Genomic DNA, 18,467 nt, shown 5'->3' with positions numbered 1-18,467 from the left:
TACAGAGACCCTAGAGAGACATGGTTAAAGGGGAAGTGTTAGAAAAGGGTAAATGTTAAAAAGAAAGAAAAAAAGAAAGAAACAAAAGCCTCCAGCTGGATTTTCATTACTAACCCTGAATGACAAAGTCCAGGACCGAAGGAAAGTGATGCACTGCTGGAGTGAGAAATGACTCATGGAGCAGTTAGGGCAATGAGAAAATACAGGGAGGCAAATTATCCTAATTTTTCCAAAAGAGACTGACGCACATAAGTGTCTTAGGCTTAACATTTACATGGAGGTCAAGAGGCACTATGCATCATCAAATGCCATACTAGAAAGAAAAACAGAAACAAAAACAGAGCCACAGTGTTGCATTTAAAACAAATTGAATTTAACTATAACTACAGCACAAGTATGTGGTAGCTCAATTTAACCACAATGTTCTAATCTCTAACTATGTTGACCATTTTATACTGAAAGCAATCAGTGACACCAGTGACTGATATACAAAAAACTACTACAAAAATAATAGTTACAGAAAGTCGTTATTATTTATAAATGGGTGAAATTAAGAGAAAGATCATGTCTAGCATCTAATGAGTTCAGAATTTATGCAAAATTTTAAAACGTGCAGCAACTAAACATGAAGGCAGTCTAATATCTCATTACTCTTCTATAAAGTGCCTTATTGCTCCCACGTGTTCCTTAAAAATCAAAGAAAGGCAGCAAACTAAAAGCACAAATCGATATTCAACAGCAACATTGGGAGAATAGAAAAGAACAACCTAAAGAGAAAAATGCAAAGTTTTCTAAAAAGCAGACAAAAAATACTGAGGTAAGAGAATGCCTGGGGAAAATAGTCAAAAAACATACATCACCCTTTGACACGTGAGAGCAACAGATGATCACCTGACAATTATATCATATTTTGGAATTTGAAGAAAGGTTTTAAAAAAATTTTTATTTGTGGTCCAAACCACAGTCCCGCGTGAAAACAAAGTTGACAATGAGCAGAATGAGCTAAACTGTTTCCTTATTTGATCGTCTGACCAAAAGAGAACTGGGAAAGGACACACGCCAAACATTTGGAGGCTTTCTGTGTCCCTCCTGAAGCAAGAAACGTTTTCAGTGTGGTGGTGCGAGATTATGTAATAAAACCTCGCACCGCCACAAAGTGTCACATCTCATTTTAGCTCCATATTTGTAATATTCCATTCACTCTATCTGCACCACAATTTGCAGCTTTATGCTTCCAGACTTTACAATTTATAAAATAGGAATTGGTCTTTGGTATCAAGTAAATCTTCTGCCTGTCTGCGCTCTGTTTGCAATGCTAATGTCCAGACATGGAGACAGCATTAAGTCTGGGATCCCTAAACTTTGTTTTCCCCAATATATAGGTATGTTCTTCATTTACATGAAAATTTAAATAAAATAAAATCAACAGACCATCATTCTTAAGCATCATTGAGTCAAATAGTAGCACTTCAGCACTGATTTATTGCAGCACTCTACTTAGAGGTAGATGCCCAGATAATAAAATTATAATTTCCCTTTATAATTAAATTTAAGGCAAACACAAGGGTCCTTAGATGTACAAAAATTGTACTTTAACATTGGTAAAGTATGATTATTAGCTGATGAACTTGTATGTCTTTTCCAGACGGTTCACTCCAGTCCATGTGGGGAAGGAAAAAGCCATAAAGTTCAAAGTAAGAACTCTCAGAAATGTCTCAGTTATTACAGCTCCTTCTATTTCAGCATAAAACACTTAATTTCTTTTACCTGGTAATTATCATACATAACTATCACAGAAGGCATGCCTCATATACTATCTTAATGCCCATGAGCACGATCTGGCACCTCAAGAAACCCCACAAATACCCTTGAGGCTGCTTCCCAACACCTGTGTGTCCTGTAGGTTGGCAGGGATGGCAGCACATCAGGGAAGAGAGAGAAATTCCACAGAAACGGGACAGAAAAGCGCCTCCCTGAGAGGCATTATTTTCAGCCCCATCCAGTGACTGGAATGTTAGAAATTTTAAAAGACAAACCAGAAGCAGGAGTTTTGCAAACACTGTTATTAAGTCAGGCAAACACACCTCATTCAGCAGCAGGCTGTATCTAGTGGTTCAACCCGCAAAGTACGGGTAAGACTCGCCGGGTAAAGAGTTTGTACCCTCCACAAATGCACTGAAAATCCAACTCCCAACTGTAATGCTCATGTTAAGGTGTGCAATACTGTGACATCATCACAACCCAAAACTCGTTATACTCACGCATGATGCATTCAACTTGTTGTCTTCAACAACAGGTATCAAAGAAAAAAATCAAAAGGAAAAAATAAATAAATCCCTCTTTCCTGAAGAACTGATAGCGACAAGCATAAACTGTAATCCTCCACTCATCCCTGGCAAGTCGCAACACTGCCTCTCCCTAAGCCCTGTTCTGCCAGAGGTTTCTTCCTGTTAAAAGGAGGTTTTTCCCTCCCACTGTTGCCAAGTGCTTATTCTTAGAGGCTCATCTTATTGTCTGGGTTTTCTCTCTATTATTGTAAAGATAAAGCATCTTAAGGCGACCATCGTAGTGATTTGGCGCTACATAAATAAAATTTAATTCAACTAAATTAATCCCTTAGGTAATTAACCCATATGCTACACAGTATGCATCTACTTGACACCAGACTTTAACTGAGCTGAAATATGCTTTTAATTATTGTTTCTAATTTAATACAGAAACCTAATCCAGACTGCATGTTTGACTGATTGAAATGTTTCCTGTACTTTCTAATGCTTGATGAGTTTCCATATCTACAAGTTGAAAACATACCTAAAGGCATGGAATTGATTAGTGAAGTGAAAACACAAGCACGCTGCCCCTTCTGCTGATGATAAAAGCCATAACAGTATGACTTCATCTTTTTGTTCTGTTGTTCTTTGGTGGGTACACCATCTAAACTTATTTAAGAAATACGCTGCATATGTGATGGCAAAATGTTAAGCATTTACACATGTAGACAAAATACTCCCACTATTCCACCTGCCTTATCCTAAACATTTCTTCCAGCTTTTACTACAAACTGTAGTTGATCAGATTTTATCCTGAAGGTTTTCCCCTGTATCAACACGCCTTTGAAATCTGACACTGAAACCCGCTTGGCATTAACATCTGCCATGTGCCAAAAAGGGTAGCACGAACAGAACACTTAACCTACAACTAAGAATGCTTAGTGACTTCAACCCTCAAGGATATCGTAAAAACTGTCATTAACATAAAGTGTTTTAAATGTGGGGAAGAAATTACCTACAGATGTACTAACGTTTAAAACAAGTATTCAAATGTTTTAATCTCATTAGTGTATATAGCTGAATAAATTAAAATCAAATGTAGTTAAATCTTTTAAACAGTCTGCATTTCCAGTTAAGCGCCGCAGGTTCAGACAGTAGCGTTGTTTGTTTGCCCAGGTCCTTATGTGGTTCTTCCAGGCAAAGGGAATAAAAAAATGACTTCCCAGAAACATTTAACACCTGACAAAGCACGTGTGGCAAAGCTTCCCCAGTATGAGTGAAAGTAAGATGAGGGGTGAAGTAGAAGGGTGCAGGGGGGAGGAGGAACGTGAAAGGTCCTCCACCCTGAAGGTTGGAGAGGGTCAGTGAAAGGGGGGAGAGGGGGAGGACCCATACAATATTTAAGATGCTCAAGCAGAGGAGGGCTTCACTGAGGTAATACGACAGCCTGAGTGAGCAAGTGGTCAAAGGAGAGCTCCAACTCAACTGGACAAAACTTCAGATAGCTGCAGTGAGCTTGCATCTTTTTCGTATTCCAAGAGAGAACCATTTACAGAGAGAGATTCTTTTTTAGCGGCAACCAATCAAAACACCCAGAGGCTGCGAGAAGATCCAGAACTTTGACTTTTAAAAATGGCAAAAATCTATTTGAGTATAGTTGTTTTAGAGGTTGCACTGCTCTTGCTTGCAGAGACATGGGCTCAAAATCTCAGGAAGAGACAGGCGCTTCCAAAGCCTTCCAAGGGTCAGTGCTGCGACGAGGTACGCTCTCTCAAAGTTCAAGTGGCCAATCTCACCAGCCTCTTTGAGGAGCTGAGTCGCAAGCAGGAGACAGACATGAAGAAACTTGTGAAGCAAATACTAGATCTGGACCAGCAGAGCCGACAGCAAGACATCCGAGTCACAGAGGCAGAGAGCAAGTACTCTGAGATCAACAACCGTGTGGAGATCATGCAGCTGCAAACCGCACAGTCTGCTCCTAAGACTTCATCGGGTGAGTATTAACACTCCATCATCTGGAGAGTTTGACCATACTGTCTCTATACCCTAAAACAGATGCTATGAAAACGCTCATTCTTGCTCTTATTTCTTGTTTCAAATACCAAATTTTAAACAGACACCTTTCACCTCTCAACATTTCCAGACAGTATAAGTTTGGTTTTGAATAGTATCATTTTAATATATCATAAAAGCTTCTTTTAATTGGGAAGGGTGCTCATATTTAAAAGTAGACAAAACAAAGTCACTTCACTATAAACTATTCTGCACACATTATCATCATGTATTTATTTTTGCTGCAAAACACTATAATCAGCCTTTCAGGATCTGAGACACCTGCTGTGAATTAGTCATGAGGGAAATTACAGTGCCGCACTTCTCTGAGCTGCCCCACAGTACTAAAAACCAATCATTTAGAGCTGCACAATCCCATCTGCAGGGTTGTCAGTAATGAGCTCCATCAAAGCCACATCATATCCACCGTTCAATTCGACTTCAACACACCACTAATCAGCACTGGCTGCCGCGGAGCGGTTAACCAGGCATTACGTCGTTTATTATTTCACGTTTTACTGTGTGGTCTAAAGGGACCGCATTCATGTCATTGGCAGAGAGAACACACAGACCTTTGTAAAGTAAACAAGAGAACAGAACAGGAAGGGCTGCAGTGATTAGAAGTGGAAGGTTTCCATATCTTTAAGTTTTGGCTTCTTTGCTCCACCGTAATCTTAAAGGCATCACTATACTGGGACAGGAGTAAAAGGTGCAGCTATGAAAAACTCTCAGCATGCTGTGCATGTCTCATTCTTCTTTGATCTATTTTTCTTTTGGGGCGTGGGGCGAAAAAGAAAAGTCTCTTTTTTTCTCTGTCCAATTCCTCAGATACCCTGAAAACTGTAATTTATAGGTATCACATGTTTTAAAAACTATGAAAGCTCATGGATCTGCATATGGTTTTAGCATAACTTGGGATATTCCTTTTTCCAGAAGCCATATATGACTGTGCATCACTCTACAGCAAGAACTACAAGATCTCTGGCGAGTACAAGCTGCCTAAAGATGAGTTTCTGGGAACACCTGAATTCACCGTAAGTTTCAGCACTCTTGCATGTGGGTTGTTTTTTCTTTCTTTTTTTTTGGGAGGGGGGGTGGGTTATCAGAGGCTTTTTTCAGCTTTTTGAAAAGCCAGCTAAATTACAGGCTTTGTTTTTTCCCAGCTCTTCTGTGATATGGAGACAAATGGAGGTGGCTGGACTGTGATTCAGAGGCGAAGTGTTGGCCTCACATCCTTTAACCGTGACTGGAAGCAGTACAAACAAGGATTTGGATCCATCCGTGGAGACTTCTGGCTGGGCAATGACAACATCTTCCGCCTAACAAGGCAGCCAAGTACACTTAGGATTGATATGGAGGTAAGTGTTGGGACCATCACGCAGGAGAGCAAGAATACATAAACCATGTAAAAGCCACTTCATGGCTAAAAGCAAGAGGGCATAAAAATCACTTTACACCATACTTGAACTAGCAATAAATCAAACTAATTCGAAAAGACATTAGACAGACCACAAAAGCAAATATTCTGTTTCTGTCACTGTCATTCTCTAAATCGTGTTATATGTTTTCCAATGCAGGACTGGGAAGGAGAAAAACGCTATGCCGAGTATGGCTTTTTCACAGTCAGTAATGAGCTCAACAGCTACAAGCTCTTCCTTGCCAACTACAGTGGAAATGCTGGAGACTCTCTGCGGTACCACAACAACACCAACTTCAGCACCATGAACAAAGACAATGACAAATGTTTGGATGACTGTGCAGCCCGACGCAAAGGTAAGACATATGAGAAAATCTTACAAAACCAATCCAGTCGTCTACAGCAGATAAGAAAGGCTGTTATGTGCTGCCATTAATCCAATTCTTACTTCCAGGTGGGTACTGGTACAACTGCTGCACTGACTCAAATTTGAACGGTGTTTATTATCGCTACGGTAACCACATAAAGAACCAAGATAAGAACCAAGATGGGATCACTTGGTACGGCTGGCATGGACCCACCTACTCCCTCAAGAAGGTGGAGATGAAGGTCCGACCAGTTAATTTTTAGTCATAAGTGTTTCGGCTGTTTTTTCTGGATCAAGATCATACGCATGAATAAAGAGAGTTCTCAATAATACCCGTTTAACTGTTCTACCAAACTGTGGCTTTTCCTGGACTGCGAACGAAGTGATAAGGTTGTTTGTAATGGTTTGGCTCGATTTCAGTCAGATGAATGTGTAATGTTTTTCTCATGTTTTGATTGTAAATTGTAGTTAATTGTGTGTATTTATCAGATATAAGATATTTTATTTTTTAAAAGCTTTCCTAGATGCCTTTTCAACACTCCCCCCTGTGGGTAACTGGAATTTTATTCTTTCAGTCATTTGTCTTGAATGCACTTGGGATGTATTTTCAGTTATAACAAGCAAGGACCATTGGAAACTTCTAATTCATCTATAAATCTTTAAAGACTGCCAGACTACCATTTGTTTGTGAGCTGTTGTGAGGGATTGGTCCTATCAATGATGCTCCATTTCTTTTTCTTCATTCACTTCAAACAATAAACCTTCATGATGAAAATGTGTGATTTGTAAAATGTGTACAGTTCTGTAATTATGTTCTTTTATGTGGTAGAAAATAAAAAATATTTTTTAAACATAGAATTCCATGTCAGCCTATTCATTCCTTCACTCAGCAAACAGCATAGGTATTCTGACAAACTCGAAGAAGTCGAGTCGAGTCAAGGTCTTATGTCCACTCGTGTCCAATAATGGCTACATATTTGCCTTGAGCCACCGACCTCTGACTTCTGACATCCCAGCTAGAGGTCCCATGCCACCTAACCCAAACAGATGAAAGAAGACTACACAACTACACACCCACACTCCATTTAGTTAAATGCCTTTAGCTTTCTTACCATGACAACAATAACATCATTTGGTTAGGATAACAAAGATTTTTTTGGATTATACCGACTGAGAGCTAGCACGGCCTACACAGGCTCAGTCTTGTGATTACTCAGAATCATAACAATAGCATGACAGATTCCTTTAACAAGGTGAAATATTCGTCAGGGTAAACATCTAATTAAACCTGGACATTTATCTTTTCCCTTCAAATGAAATGGCCATACTAGAATAAAGGTCGCTTAAAACAAACAAGGTCTATCTATTTTAAGGGTTAGAATGTGTTTAAGCATGTGGCTCCACCACAAAAGATAACCTTAAACAGTGGTGAACTATACCACAATAAGAGGCCAGTTACTATTGACATAAACATTGTTGCTCTAGGAGGAATTCTAATGTTTAGCACGTTCTATTTAAGAAAGTCGCTTCAATAAATAGATTTTTTTCCTATTTTCCTAGGGGATTTAAACTTCAGTGACAGGTCTGCCAAAAGTGTTGTTTAATATTTAATGAAGACAGCTCGTTCAGCAAGATTTCACTCGATTTTTTCTATTTATTTTTTACCTGAAATGCAGATTTTATGTTAAGGTAGAACTACAGGCATTTCATTGTGTACTTCTCAATTGAAATATAGGGATTGTGCAATAAATACTACCTTTGGAAAAGCTGTGTTTTCATCTTTTGAATGTGATGGCAGTAAAATGTCTGAAAAGTTGGGGCACAGCTATGTTTACCACTGTGTAAAATCCCTCTTCTTTTAACCAGTCAAGTTTCTGGACTCTTAGGCGAGACATGTAGTCTCACTCATGTCTCACTTATAAATATCATGATGCTCCAAACTGTTTTTAATTGGTGAAAGGTGTGGACTGCAGTCAGGCCAGTTCAGCACTTGGACTCTTCAACTATGAAGCCATACTATTGTAGGATCTCCTGTATGTGGTTTAGCACTGTCTTGCTGAAATATATAAGGTCTTTCCTGAAAAATCTGTTGTCTGGATGGGAGCATATGTTGCTCTAAATCCTGTATGCACCTCTCAGTGTTGATTTGCCTTTCCAAATGTGCAAGTTGCCAGTTTCCTAAACATTATTGCGCTCCCATATCATCAGAGATGCAGGCTTTTGAATTCTAAATGAGCTTTGACCCAGAGAAGACATAGTTTCTGGGTCATGTTCACATATTGTTTCTTTTCTTCATTATTGCAGCTTTAACCTGCATTTGTGGATGAGGTGGACTGTGATCACAGAGAATGATTTATGGGCCTGAGCCCATACAGTGATTTCCATCACAGAATATTGATTTTCAGTTTTGTCCCTTGTGCACAGTTTTCTCCATGTTCTCTGGATCATTTCTACTGGAAATGATGAGATTGGTCTTTATAATTTCACCTCAAGGAAGACAAATCTCAAATTGTTCTATAATTCATAGAAACTGTTTGTTTTTTGCAGATTGTTAAACCTCTGCCCATCTTTAATTCTGAGGAACTTTGCCTCTCCAAGATTCATGCCACTGACCTGTTACCAATTAAACTCATTAGCTGCAAAATATTCCCCCACCTCTTTTGCTCTAGTAACTCTTACTTTTCCAGCCTGTTGTCGCTCCCATCACAACTTTGAGACATGTTTATCAAATTAAAAACAAGCTAAGATTTTTAATCAAACAGTAAAATGTCTCAAAAGATTTGATATGTTTTCTATGTTCCATTACAAATAAAATAAGGGTTTGTGAGATTTGCAACTCACAGCATTCTGTTTTCGTGAGACTTTACATAGCATCCCGACATTCTGGAATTGGAGTTGTGCATTATACTCGATACTTTTATTACTATTGCCTTGGTTGGACCATAACCCAAGAGGGTGAAAGCGCAGGGAGAGACAACACAGGTAGATTAAAAGTTACCAACCTGAGATGATGATGACATCTCTTTATCCTAATCCAAGTCCATCAAAACTTCCCAGTGGAAGAAAAAAAAAAAAAAAAAAACTAGACCATCTTGCAGGGGGATCAAATGCATTATCCCTGTCAATATACCTGACTCAGGGATATAATGCAGTACCATCTACAATATGACAATTATTTAAGAATTACTTCATTGTTACATGAGTACTTATTGCTCAAGAGTCACCCCAAATGTATTTGTAAACTCTAACTATTATGCTGACACAATCTGTCTGCAGAAATCCGGACAGACAAACATACCGTATAAACACCTGTCAAAGTACTCTAAACCAGTGTCATGGTTGTGCCCCCTATAAGACACACGATACGCACGCAGACTCACAAGGTAAAAACAAACCCAGCTAAGCTAAGCTACTGCAGCTGGTATTAACAAACAAAAGCCACACTGGCTGGGTATCATAAGATGATATTTTACCTAACATCGTGCAGTCTTTTGTGCATCTCAACAACATGCTACGTTTTATTCAAGACTCAATTTCCAAGCATTTCCATGGTACCCATAACACTAAGGCTACAGAAAAATTACCAACACATGGTTTAGATGCAACAATGCCTGGCCCCTACTGTTACAACTATGACAGATCAACCAAATGTATATGTATTAGCACTTATTAAGCACTTATCTCCAAGATACACAGCTTTCTTTTACCCCATTCTACCAAATAATGACAAATTCAATATTTTTTAATACATAATATTAACAAATCCGAAACAAAGACTATCACATGATTCACATATATTAACACTGCATGATAGACTTCTACAAATAAATGCAAATTGCTAAATTAGCAGCATTCCTCTCTTGTTAGGAATAAAGGGGAAAATGTGACAAGTTTCCTGGCTATATTCGATACTTCTGTGCCTACTAAGAACATAGTCAAACCACAAATTAATTCTGTGGATTTTCTAAAAATCCCTCACACATCATTTGTAGCAGTCACAGATGTATTACCATAAACTAACTATTTTAACTGAATATCCATATGAAAGAATGAAATGATCAGTTCCAATGTCACTTACAAACACAATGACTCAGGCACCGAAACGGCTATGACAAAACTCCTTGTCATCAAAAAGTATGCATCAGATATGAAACATATTTTTCCCCTAATACAGCCGCGACTCAGTAAAAAGAGGTTTTCGCAGTGCTTTCAGCACACTAGCGTCTAGATCTTTTATGGGAAATCCTGGAGAGGTGAGAACCAGATGGGGATATTGAAAACACCAGAGTGCCGGCTTCCATCATTCATCATGATCAAGGCTTCTGAGAAATTGAAAACAGGCCCCAGAGAAACACAAGTCCAGACACTCACAGATGAAAAGGAGGCAAGCTTCCAATTAGATGCCTGCAAAACAGATTTTTCCATGCAATGCCAAAGGCGTAGAAATAAAGAAAGATGAGAAAAGGGGATGGAAAAGTTGACAGAAGATATCAAAGGCTTGTGGGAGAGGAGGATATGCTTAATATATTTTTTCTTTATTTATTAGATTGAAAAACTGACTCCTCGAGGGTGGTGTAATGTTTGTTCTAAGCGATAACCTACTGGGCTGAGGACCTGTTAAATTACACAAACAAAAAAGTTAAGTGGACCATGATATGCTTTTTTAATTACCCTATTCAGGTAAGCTGTGGCTGTTATTCATAAAAATAACACATTCATTTCTGAGCTTTTTCACACCTCCTACCTGATAAGAGACTCCAGGATAAGGGGGGTTGGTCCCTTCTGAAACTCCAGCTCTTTGTAATGCAGTGCCTTGGCATAGGCACGGCATTTGGCAGCTCTCTCACCGAGCAGCACAATGCCGTTATCGTCTCTGAGGGGCAGAGGGCCCTGGAAAAGGAAATTGTACATAATAAATAACTCTAAATGACAATCATTCCACTGGCTCTGCTTATCTAACTATGAAGAATACATCATTCTTCGACGGTGGGCTCGTTGCCGAAGAGCATATTGAAACTGAAATCACAGCCCAACCACAACATTCACAGTCCTTAATGTAACAGCATCATTATTATTATGCCAAGTTTAAAGTTCCTATTTTATCAAAAGGTTAACACATTTCCGTGTTTCTGGAGTTAATCTTTTTCTTACTGTTATATAATGCTGCATGCGACTGTGCAAATAAGTAGATGAACAAATAACAGCATAATAACAGATGTCTCCACATCTATATCTGCTGCAGTGCTTATCTTTTCTGGAAGAGACATAAACTGATAAAAAGCGAATTAAATTTTGTGATGTTGATGGCAGAAATAATTAAGTTAACCAAATAAAATATCTGTATTATTTTCACAATGAAAATTAAGTTCTAAAATGCTGTGAGAAGAATATTATCTCAACATCATAAACATATGTGCAGTGGGACTGCAAAAGCATTTATTTTTCACACTTTGTGTTGTGGATTAATTTAAAACAGATGAATTTCCATTTATACTTCTCAATTTAGACCGATATACACTGACGCTATAAACATTTAAAATCAAATTAAGAATACGACTAATTATTTGAGCAAGAGTTAAAAACATTAAACCTACTTTGATTTTTGAGAGACATTTTTATTACAATCTTTAACAAAGCAAAACCTGATTGATGAAGAAAAAAATACTCTGGCTAATATAAAAACTTTGAGGATTAGAATTTAGTTTTGAAAATGCTGTTTGAGAGTCCGTTCACATCTGCAGGGACACTAAAAACATGTATGTCTAAACAATAGCACAGCTATTAGTTTAATTAGGTTATCAGGTCACTGCTAACCTTATCGCTGTGCTCCATGAACTCTGCCAAGTTGAGCAAAGTCTGTGTGACCTCAGCAATGTCTTGAGATGTGAGTGCCAACTCAATGCTGCGGATCAGCTCATCCTGCTGGTCCTCACTCAGCTCAGACCAACATGAGAGGAAAGCTGCATTGAACAAGTCTCTGGGGTCAACAAAAACACCATATTGCCATTAAAACAACATTAAAATATTCAAGTATTTTGCAGTAGCGAGATCATTCTAAAAGTTGTAAAAATGATCACAGAATAAACAGGTATTTGTGATTTTACACAGCTTTTTTTTTTTTTAGCATTTTAGTAACTCTGCTTTTCATACAGCTACATACAGTCACCTTTGACATTGTCAAGTTTGACCAGTTTTGCACTACTGATAACTGAGAATGTTTTGGCAGTAGTGACTGCCCAAAACTCTATGCAAAGACAGAGCTTCAGATTTTATGTACATGCTTCATAAGGAATTATGTTTGCATTTACCTGGCAAGAGGGATGTAGGTCTGAGCCAGTGACCAGCACGAGCGCAGAGCTGGGGAGGATGACTCTTTGAGCAGGACAACACTCAAGCGCCTCAGCCACTCCAGCCAATCATCTTTGGACACCTTCCTGGCAGCTCCCCAAGCCTTTCCAGTGTCAGAAATCATCAATTTCAGAACAAATATGTGGACGCAAAGTTTTCACATGTAATGTGTATGGGATAATCTGACTATAATGTAAACTGTGAGATTTTTTTTATTATTATCTTGATGATGGTAGTGAAGAGCGCTGTGTAATTTATCGGTCCACAGGCCAGTCTGACACCACTCGGTAAACTATCATCAAATCAGCAGGTAATCCTTTGTTTTCTGCAGTCAAATATATGCACTGATTGTGGTGTTCTGCTCATATGACGACGTTGTTCCATTAATTTATCACCAGTTTGTTGACTCATACATCCTGACCACAATTGAACTACGGCTTTCAGCACTGCTTCCTGTACACAAATGAAACACCTGCAACACTGCCACCGATATAAACATTGGACGTGTGCGTGTCTTTAATCATGGGGGGAAAAAAATGCCAACTGTTCCTTCCAACCTTCTGGAGTGCAGTAGTGCTGACGTGGAGCTTCTTCATAGGCCCCGCCTCTACTGGTCCGCTGACCAAAGCGTCACCTTGGTTACCACGAACCTGGCGATGCTGGAAAATTAGAGGGTCTTCTTCCTCCTCTGCCAGAGTATAGCCCTGATAGGCACAAAAACAAACATAAACAAACACATGCAGGCCACACACATGCGGGCCACACACATTCAAACTGTTGAGCTGGGCCCCAAAACACGTTTTATGAAAGTAGAAGTGCATTTCCTTCCTGAGGGACTGTTGATAAACAAGACATGGTAATGACTTGCTTATGGTGCACTGAATATGAAATGTTTATTTATACTTATGTAATTTATTGCCAGACCACCTTGTGCCCTGTGAGGTTATGAAATAAAAGACTGGCAGCTCACAGATAATCTACGAGACATGTGTGAAAAATGTGTAGTAATAATCTGGATTTACTGGCGAGCCATACCTTGACAATCCGACATATGAGTATGTCGTAACGCTGGTGGTTGATCCTGTGCTTTAGCATCACTTTATTCACCATGGGGATGAAGATCTGGTACTGAAAATAAGAGGAGAGAGGAAGGATAAACATAAGGGTGTATGTGTGTCTGGAGACCGCTTTCCCTTCACCATAAAGTAAATAACTGGGTGTCTTGCACTTGTTTCTAACCTTCATGAACCTCAGATCAAAAGCTTCCCCTACACATTAACGACACGGGGTTTGAGGGATAAGGGAGGGGAAGGCTTGAGAGGACAGGCAGGGGTAAATGTGACCTCATCCGCTCCTGTAAACACCACCCCATGCTGCGTAATGGTCAATGACATCAGCAGTCTGGCAGGAAGTAATAAAACTAGGGGGGGCAGTGCATGTGAAGCCAACAGTAGGAAGACTGGAAAAGTACAGTTAATAGTATCTACATCTAAAAGACAGCCCGGGGGACAGCTCTGGTTACCTTCTTGCCCAACTGGAATACGAGTGAGGACAGGGTGTCCATGGAAGTGGAACGCAGCTCTGGAGTGGTGTCAAGTGTCCGAACAATCGGGTGGATAATGCGTGAAGCGTAGTCTGTGAAGTCCAGGGACTCTGTCAGTCGGTCCAGTGTCTCCAAGGCAACCCTGAGCCACAGAGGAAAAACAAAGGATGCTCAGCTTTACTGAAATGTTTGTAGGACACAGACTTAGATACACAGCCTGCTCCGATAGCCAAGAAGTCATGTGAAAAATCTGACATCGCTGCCAGATGGATTCTTTAATAAAAAACATACACATAAAAATGTTTAGCTTTGTTCTTTTTTCCTCTCTTTTAACCACAGTGATGGTCTAATTTTAATTTCCCATTTCTGTGGTGACATCAGATTGATGCTAAATACATTTTTATTTGCAAAATTAAGTGAGAATGACTTTTATTATCACACTAGATTCCTCACTAAAACTACGGGTGTAGCGTTTACTTGCGCGCCTGCAGGGGCACATCAGGGGCATCAAAGAGCTTGACAATGGGAGGCAGCAACAAGTGGAGGTAGTCATCTAGGTTGGCACCAAATAGCTGGATGGCATTGAGTAGCTGAAAAGGAGAGCACACATTCCTTAATTCCACATACTGCAGCACTTAAACATGAGTGGCTTTAATGAGCTTGTAAATGGTTTTCTTCAGGAGCTCTGAAGGGAAAGTCGAATGGCATTTTATTTCAGCAAGGTGCTGGCACACGAGCCAGCCGTCCAGGAAATCTGTGTATAGCTGTTAGCGAATAAGTGAGCATGAATCTGTGCCTTCACAGGATGCAAATCATAAAGTAAAATATGAACATTACATTAGTGGGTTTTGGGGGGGGGTTTTAAACATCAATTTTACCTTCCTTAAAATTGATGTTAAGTTTCATGACGTACCTCTGCGTGGGGCTTTTTGTCAATTTTAGATTATTAATCTACATTTCACCAATGACTGTATATCTTCTATTATTAGTGAGTACAGCCATGTTTACTGCATACAAATTCCAACATTAACTAAATGGCATTTTTTGAGAAAGCCTCACAGTGCCTTAAGGTAACAGTAAACATGGTGCTGTGTGGCGCATGTGCACACAGGCTTGGTGGCTACATGGTGGTCTTAAAGGATGACGTCTATTGAAAGCATCAAAAATACCCCAGCCCCCCAATACATACCATGACCGCCTCTGCTTTTCCCCCCACTCTCCAACCCCATGTCTAAAGTGCACACGGCGAGACAGCAGGAAGTTGAGTTGGAGGTGTACAACTGTGTGCATGTGTGAGCCTAGAAGGGTGGGGGTGGAGCTCAGGGGAGAAGGCTTCTTGAAATGATGGAAGTATGTTTTTCTTCACCTCTTCTGTAGACAAGCGGGAAATCTGATTCCCACTCCCCTCATTTCATGACCCCCATGCTGCGCTAAAGATCAGGCTCCAGACACAGACCTGAGTTACAGACAATCCAGATTGTGGGCTGCTGAATTATACTATACTACAGACTTTGAAACTAAACAGCACCAGAGAAGAGAAGACTAGATGACTGTGCTCCTCACGATTCTGTGTTTGTGGTCTCCCCGTAAATCGTGATTTAGGGTTTGAGGGAAAACCCTGACAACTACTGGCTGCCGCTGCTGAAACAGGAGAGTGTGTTACTTATAGGTCCGTGCTGTCTTTGAACTGCTGTATTACGAGCAAGTGGCTTAGACCTCAAAAGGTCCTGATGGATATTGATGGAAGCCACAAACATAAAACACCACCCCAATAAATCAACTGAAGGTTGAGCTCCTGTACTTTCAGTATGAGTGTAAAGTGATGTGAGCTTAAATTATTAAACCTAAACTAATGCTAGCAAAATAAAGTCATCTCGTCATTCTGACACAGGCCCTTTTCAGTCTAGTTAATATAGTTTCTCCACTAGATTTATGACAAGTTTTACTTTGACTCAGTGCAACTCGCAAAGAAATCTATTACAAAACACAGATTCAGGGTCATGCTACACTGAGACATTCATAATGGAGGTTTTTTTGTGGCCATTGCTAATTTTTGACACTAAACTTTCATTATTCTGTCTTACAGGATCCTTATATCTTCATGTTTTCAGATCCATTTTTTTAAGGACACAGCATGTGTTGAGCACAACTTTTAACCAGGTCATCATTATACATTTCTATGGTTTGAGCTGCTGGTAGACGTCAGCCTGAAATCTAAAAGTTAGTGTGTCGCTAAAAGAAGAGAAAACTGCAAACAGCCTGTTCAGACTGCTATTACCAAGGTATTATCAATTTCTTGTAACATTACAAGAAATGTAATGGTAAATTACTAGTTAGTGTTTCCCTGAGAGTATGAATGCGTATCAGGGAGTCTATGAAAGAAAGCTTTCTGCACTGCCCTAAAATGGTATTATTAATGAAGATTTTAGGGCTTTGATAATTATGAATATACAATAAGTGAAACAACATAATTATTCTGTCTTAATATTTCTCTCATGTTGTCTTATGCTATAAATTCTGCACAACACTTTCCTTCACTGTGGCACTCTTTTCCTATCTGATAGCAGCATAAATCACCAGAGATGCTGAAATTCATTTGGAGAAAGGTGAAGGGATCCCAAAGCCTGCTGCTGTATTTCTTCCCTGCCCCCAAGTTAAGAGAACCTTCAGCATGTAATTCCACACAGGGTTCAAATCGTGCGTGGGAGGGTGTCAGACACAAAAATGAATAGGGCCAAAGAGGGCCCTTTGTCTGTGACGGTTCTCCCTGCTGGTTTGCGTGGCTGCTCTTTAAAGCACTTGAGGGGAAGTGTGGCTGATGATAATCAGCAGCACTGGCAAAACTTTGGCCCGGTGTGCCAATCCTCCTCCAAAAAAAAGTTTCCTATAGATCAGTTGCTGGCGCGCTATCCTCTAGACATCCATTTTGCTTTTGGTTGGCATTTGGTTTTTATTACTGACGACACCACTCGTGCAATCACGCACTTCTCAAGTTTCTTTCTTCTGAAAGAAAATGTATTATTCGCTTTTGTTTATAACAAAAAACACCAATATTTAGAAAATGTCATTTCTCAAGGAGTCCAAAGGGACAAGAAATACAAATACAATGTCTTTCCAACAAATGCATGATATCTCAAGAGTTTACTTAATTATTCTGTTTACTAATTACATCACAATATCTTGCATAATACCAAACTAATCATGATCAACCAGTTAGTCTTAATAAAGCAGCTGGCTTTAACCACTGATTTTATTCAGTTACAGAGTTTAACTTTAAATCTTTTGACTTACTTCAGTTAAACTAAGCATGATCATACTTTTTTAAATTAAAAAAATCTTTCCAGCACCCTTTTTGCTTTATTATAACTGAGATTTATTAGGGTACTTTCCTGTTCTACATAAAAAGCTCACAAAGTTTAAAGGGAGTACGTGAGACTTTTCAGAATCTTCTGAGCTTCTTAAGCAGACGAGAAAATGGCGGACATTAAGGTAGGAGAAATATTCTCCAAATACTGAGTTAGAAACGCAGTGAAGCGCTACAAATTAGATTTCCCAGGAGAATGTCTCTGGTTGACATCATCATAGCTTCCAGTTTACACAAAAATGTTATTCCCCCTGTAAGCATCAAAAAGATTCATTGACATTGTAAATAAATATATGCAAATACAGCTACCAGTGCCTGCATTCTGTGAGTTGGCCTTTCAATTTCACTGTAGACTTTCTTTTCTTACATATGTATTTTTGAGTAAACAATCACCAATCAGAATACATACATCCTATTGATCATCTGGGTCACCCACAGTTTACTCTCTATTCGACGGTCAGCAGGTTCGTGAACACATTCCCACATTTACAAACGGAAAAAAATATGTATGACAAAATACTTAATAGTAGGGGTGGGTTTTTATAATCAATTTATCGATTAAAATCGATTCTGGCTTGGATAACGTAAAATCGATTCATTAAAATCCTGAATCGATTTTTTTAATATAAATTTATTTTGCCCGAAATGCCAGAATCTCTGGTGAAATCTCACAAAATTTCAACAACCAAACAGCTAAGACAGTAAATGATAAAGTCTTGCGTGTGTCAGCTTCCTTTTTATAGATACAAAAATATGTAAATGTACTGATCTGAATTATAATATTTCTGACTGTCAAAAGTTCCCAGATTCAAATCGAATTGAATCTAATCGAATTAAATCGAATCGTGGATCGAATCAATTCGGGACCTTGTGAATCGGGATTGAATCGATTCTAGAAATCAGTGACGATACCCAGCCCTACTTAATAGTCTCTTAAACTGTTACAGGTTTTCTAATCACCTGTAGTTTAGAGTGTAGATGAAACTGGGATAGAATACAAAACTGCTTTCATTTAAACAAAAAAAAAAGGGGAAAAAAAAGGAAAGCGACAGCGACAGCGCTGGAAATAAGCTCTGGACTGCCAGTTAGAGAATGCAGAGCTCCAA

General features: G+C 39.2%; 2 protein-coding genes across 4 annotated transcripts in view; one reads left to right on the top strand and one right to left on the bottom strand.

Annotated features, from left to right (window-relative positions):
* Positions 1-18,467, bottom strand: part of mtor (mechanistic target of rapamycin kinase) — a 75,568-nt gene that overhangs the window by 41,202 nt on the left and 15,899 nt on the right. For all 3 annotated transcript variants that reach the window (XM_085444785.1, XM_085444787.1, XM_085444786.1), the window contains 7 exons: positions 14,475-14,587; positions 13,977-14,139; positions 13,490-13,582; positions 13,012-13,158; positions 12,415-12,557; positions 11,921-12,083; positions 10,851-10,996 (listed from right to left, as the gene is read on the bottom strand). In XM_085444785.1, the coding sequence (XP_085300911.1) occupies positions 10,851-10,996; positions 11,921-12,083; positions 12,415-12,557; positions 13,012-13,158; positions 13,490-13,582; positions 13,977-14,139; positions 14,475-14,587 (968 nt within the window). The remainder of the gene's footprint in view (positions 1-10,850; positions 10,997-11,920; positions 12,084-12,414; positions 12,558-13,011; positions 13,159-13,489; positions 13,583-13,976; positions 14,140-14,474; positions 14,588-18,467) is intronic.
* On the top strand, positions 3,687-6,964 carry angptl7 (angiopoietin-like 7). Its single transcript, XM_085444788.1, has 5 exons — positions 3,687-4,263; positions 5,256-5,356; positions 5,486-5,680; positions 5,900-6,095; positions 6,194-6,964. The coding sequence occupies exons 1-5, from the start codon at positions 3,903-3,905 to the stop codon at positions 6,367-6,369; spliced, it is 1,029 nt and encodes a 342-aa protein (XP_085300914.1). The 5' UTR covers positions 3,687-3,902; the 3' UTR covers positions 6,370-6,964.

The sequence above is a fragment of the Copadichromis virginalis genome, linkage group LG20, assembly GCF_057382275.1.
Source record: "Copadichromis virginalis isolate Kocher_CV1m ecotype Utaka linkage group LG20, C_Virginalis_male_GT1.1, whole genome shotgun sequence".
In the NCBI taxonomy this organism is placed as follows: domain Eukaryota; kingdom Metazoa; phylum Chordata; class Actinopteri; order Cichliformes; family Cichlidae; genus Copadichromis; species Copadichromis virginalis.
The sequence above is the reverse complement of the archived record's forward strand: the minus strand, read 5'-3'. Positions and strand labels throughout refer to the sequence as shown.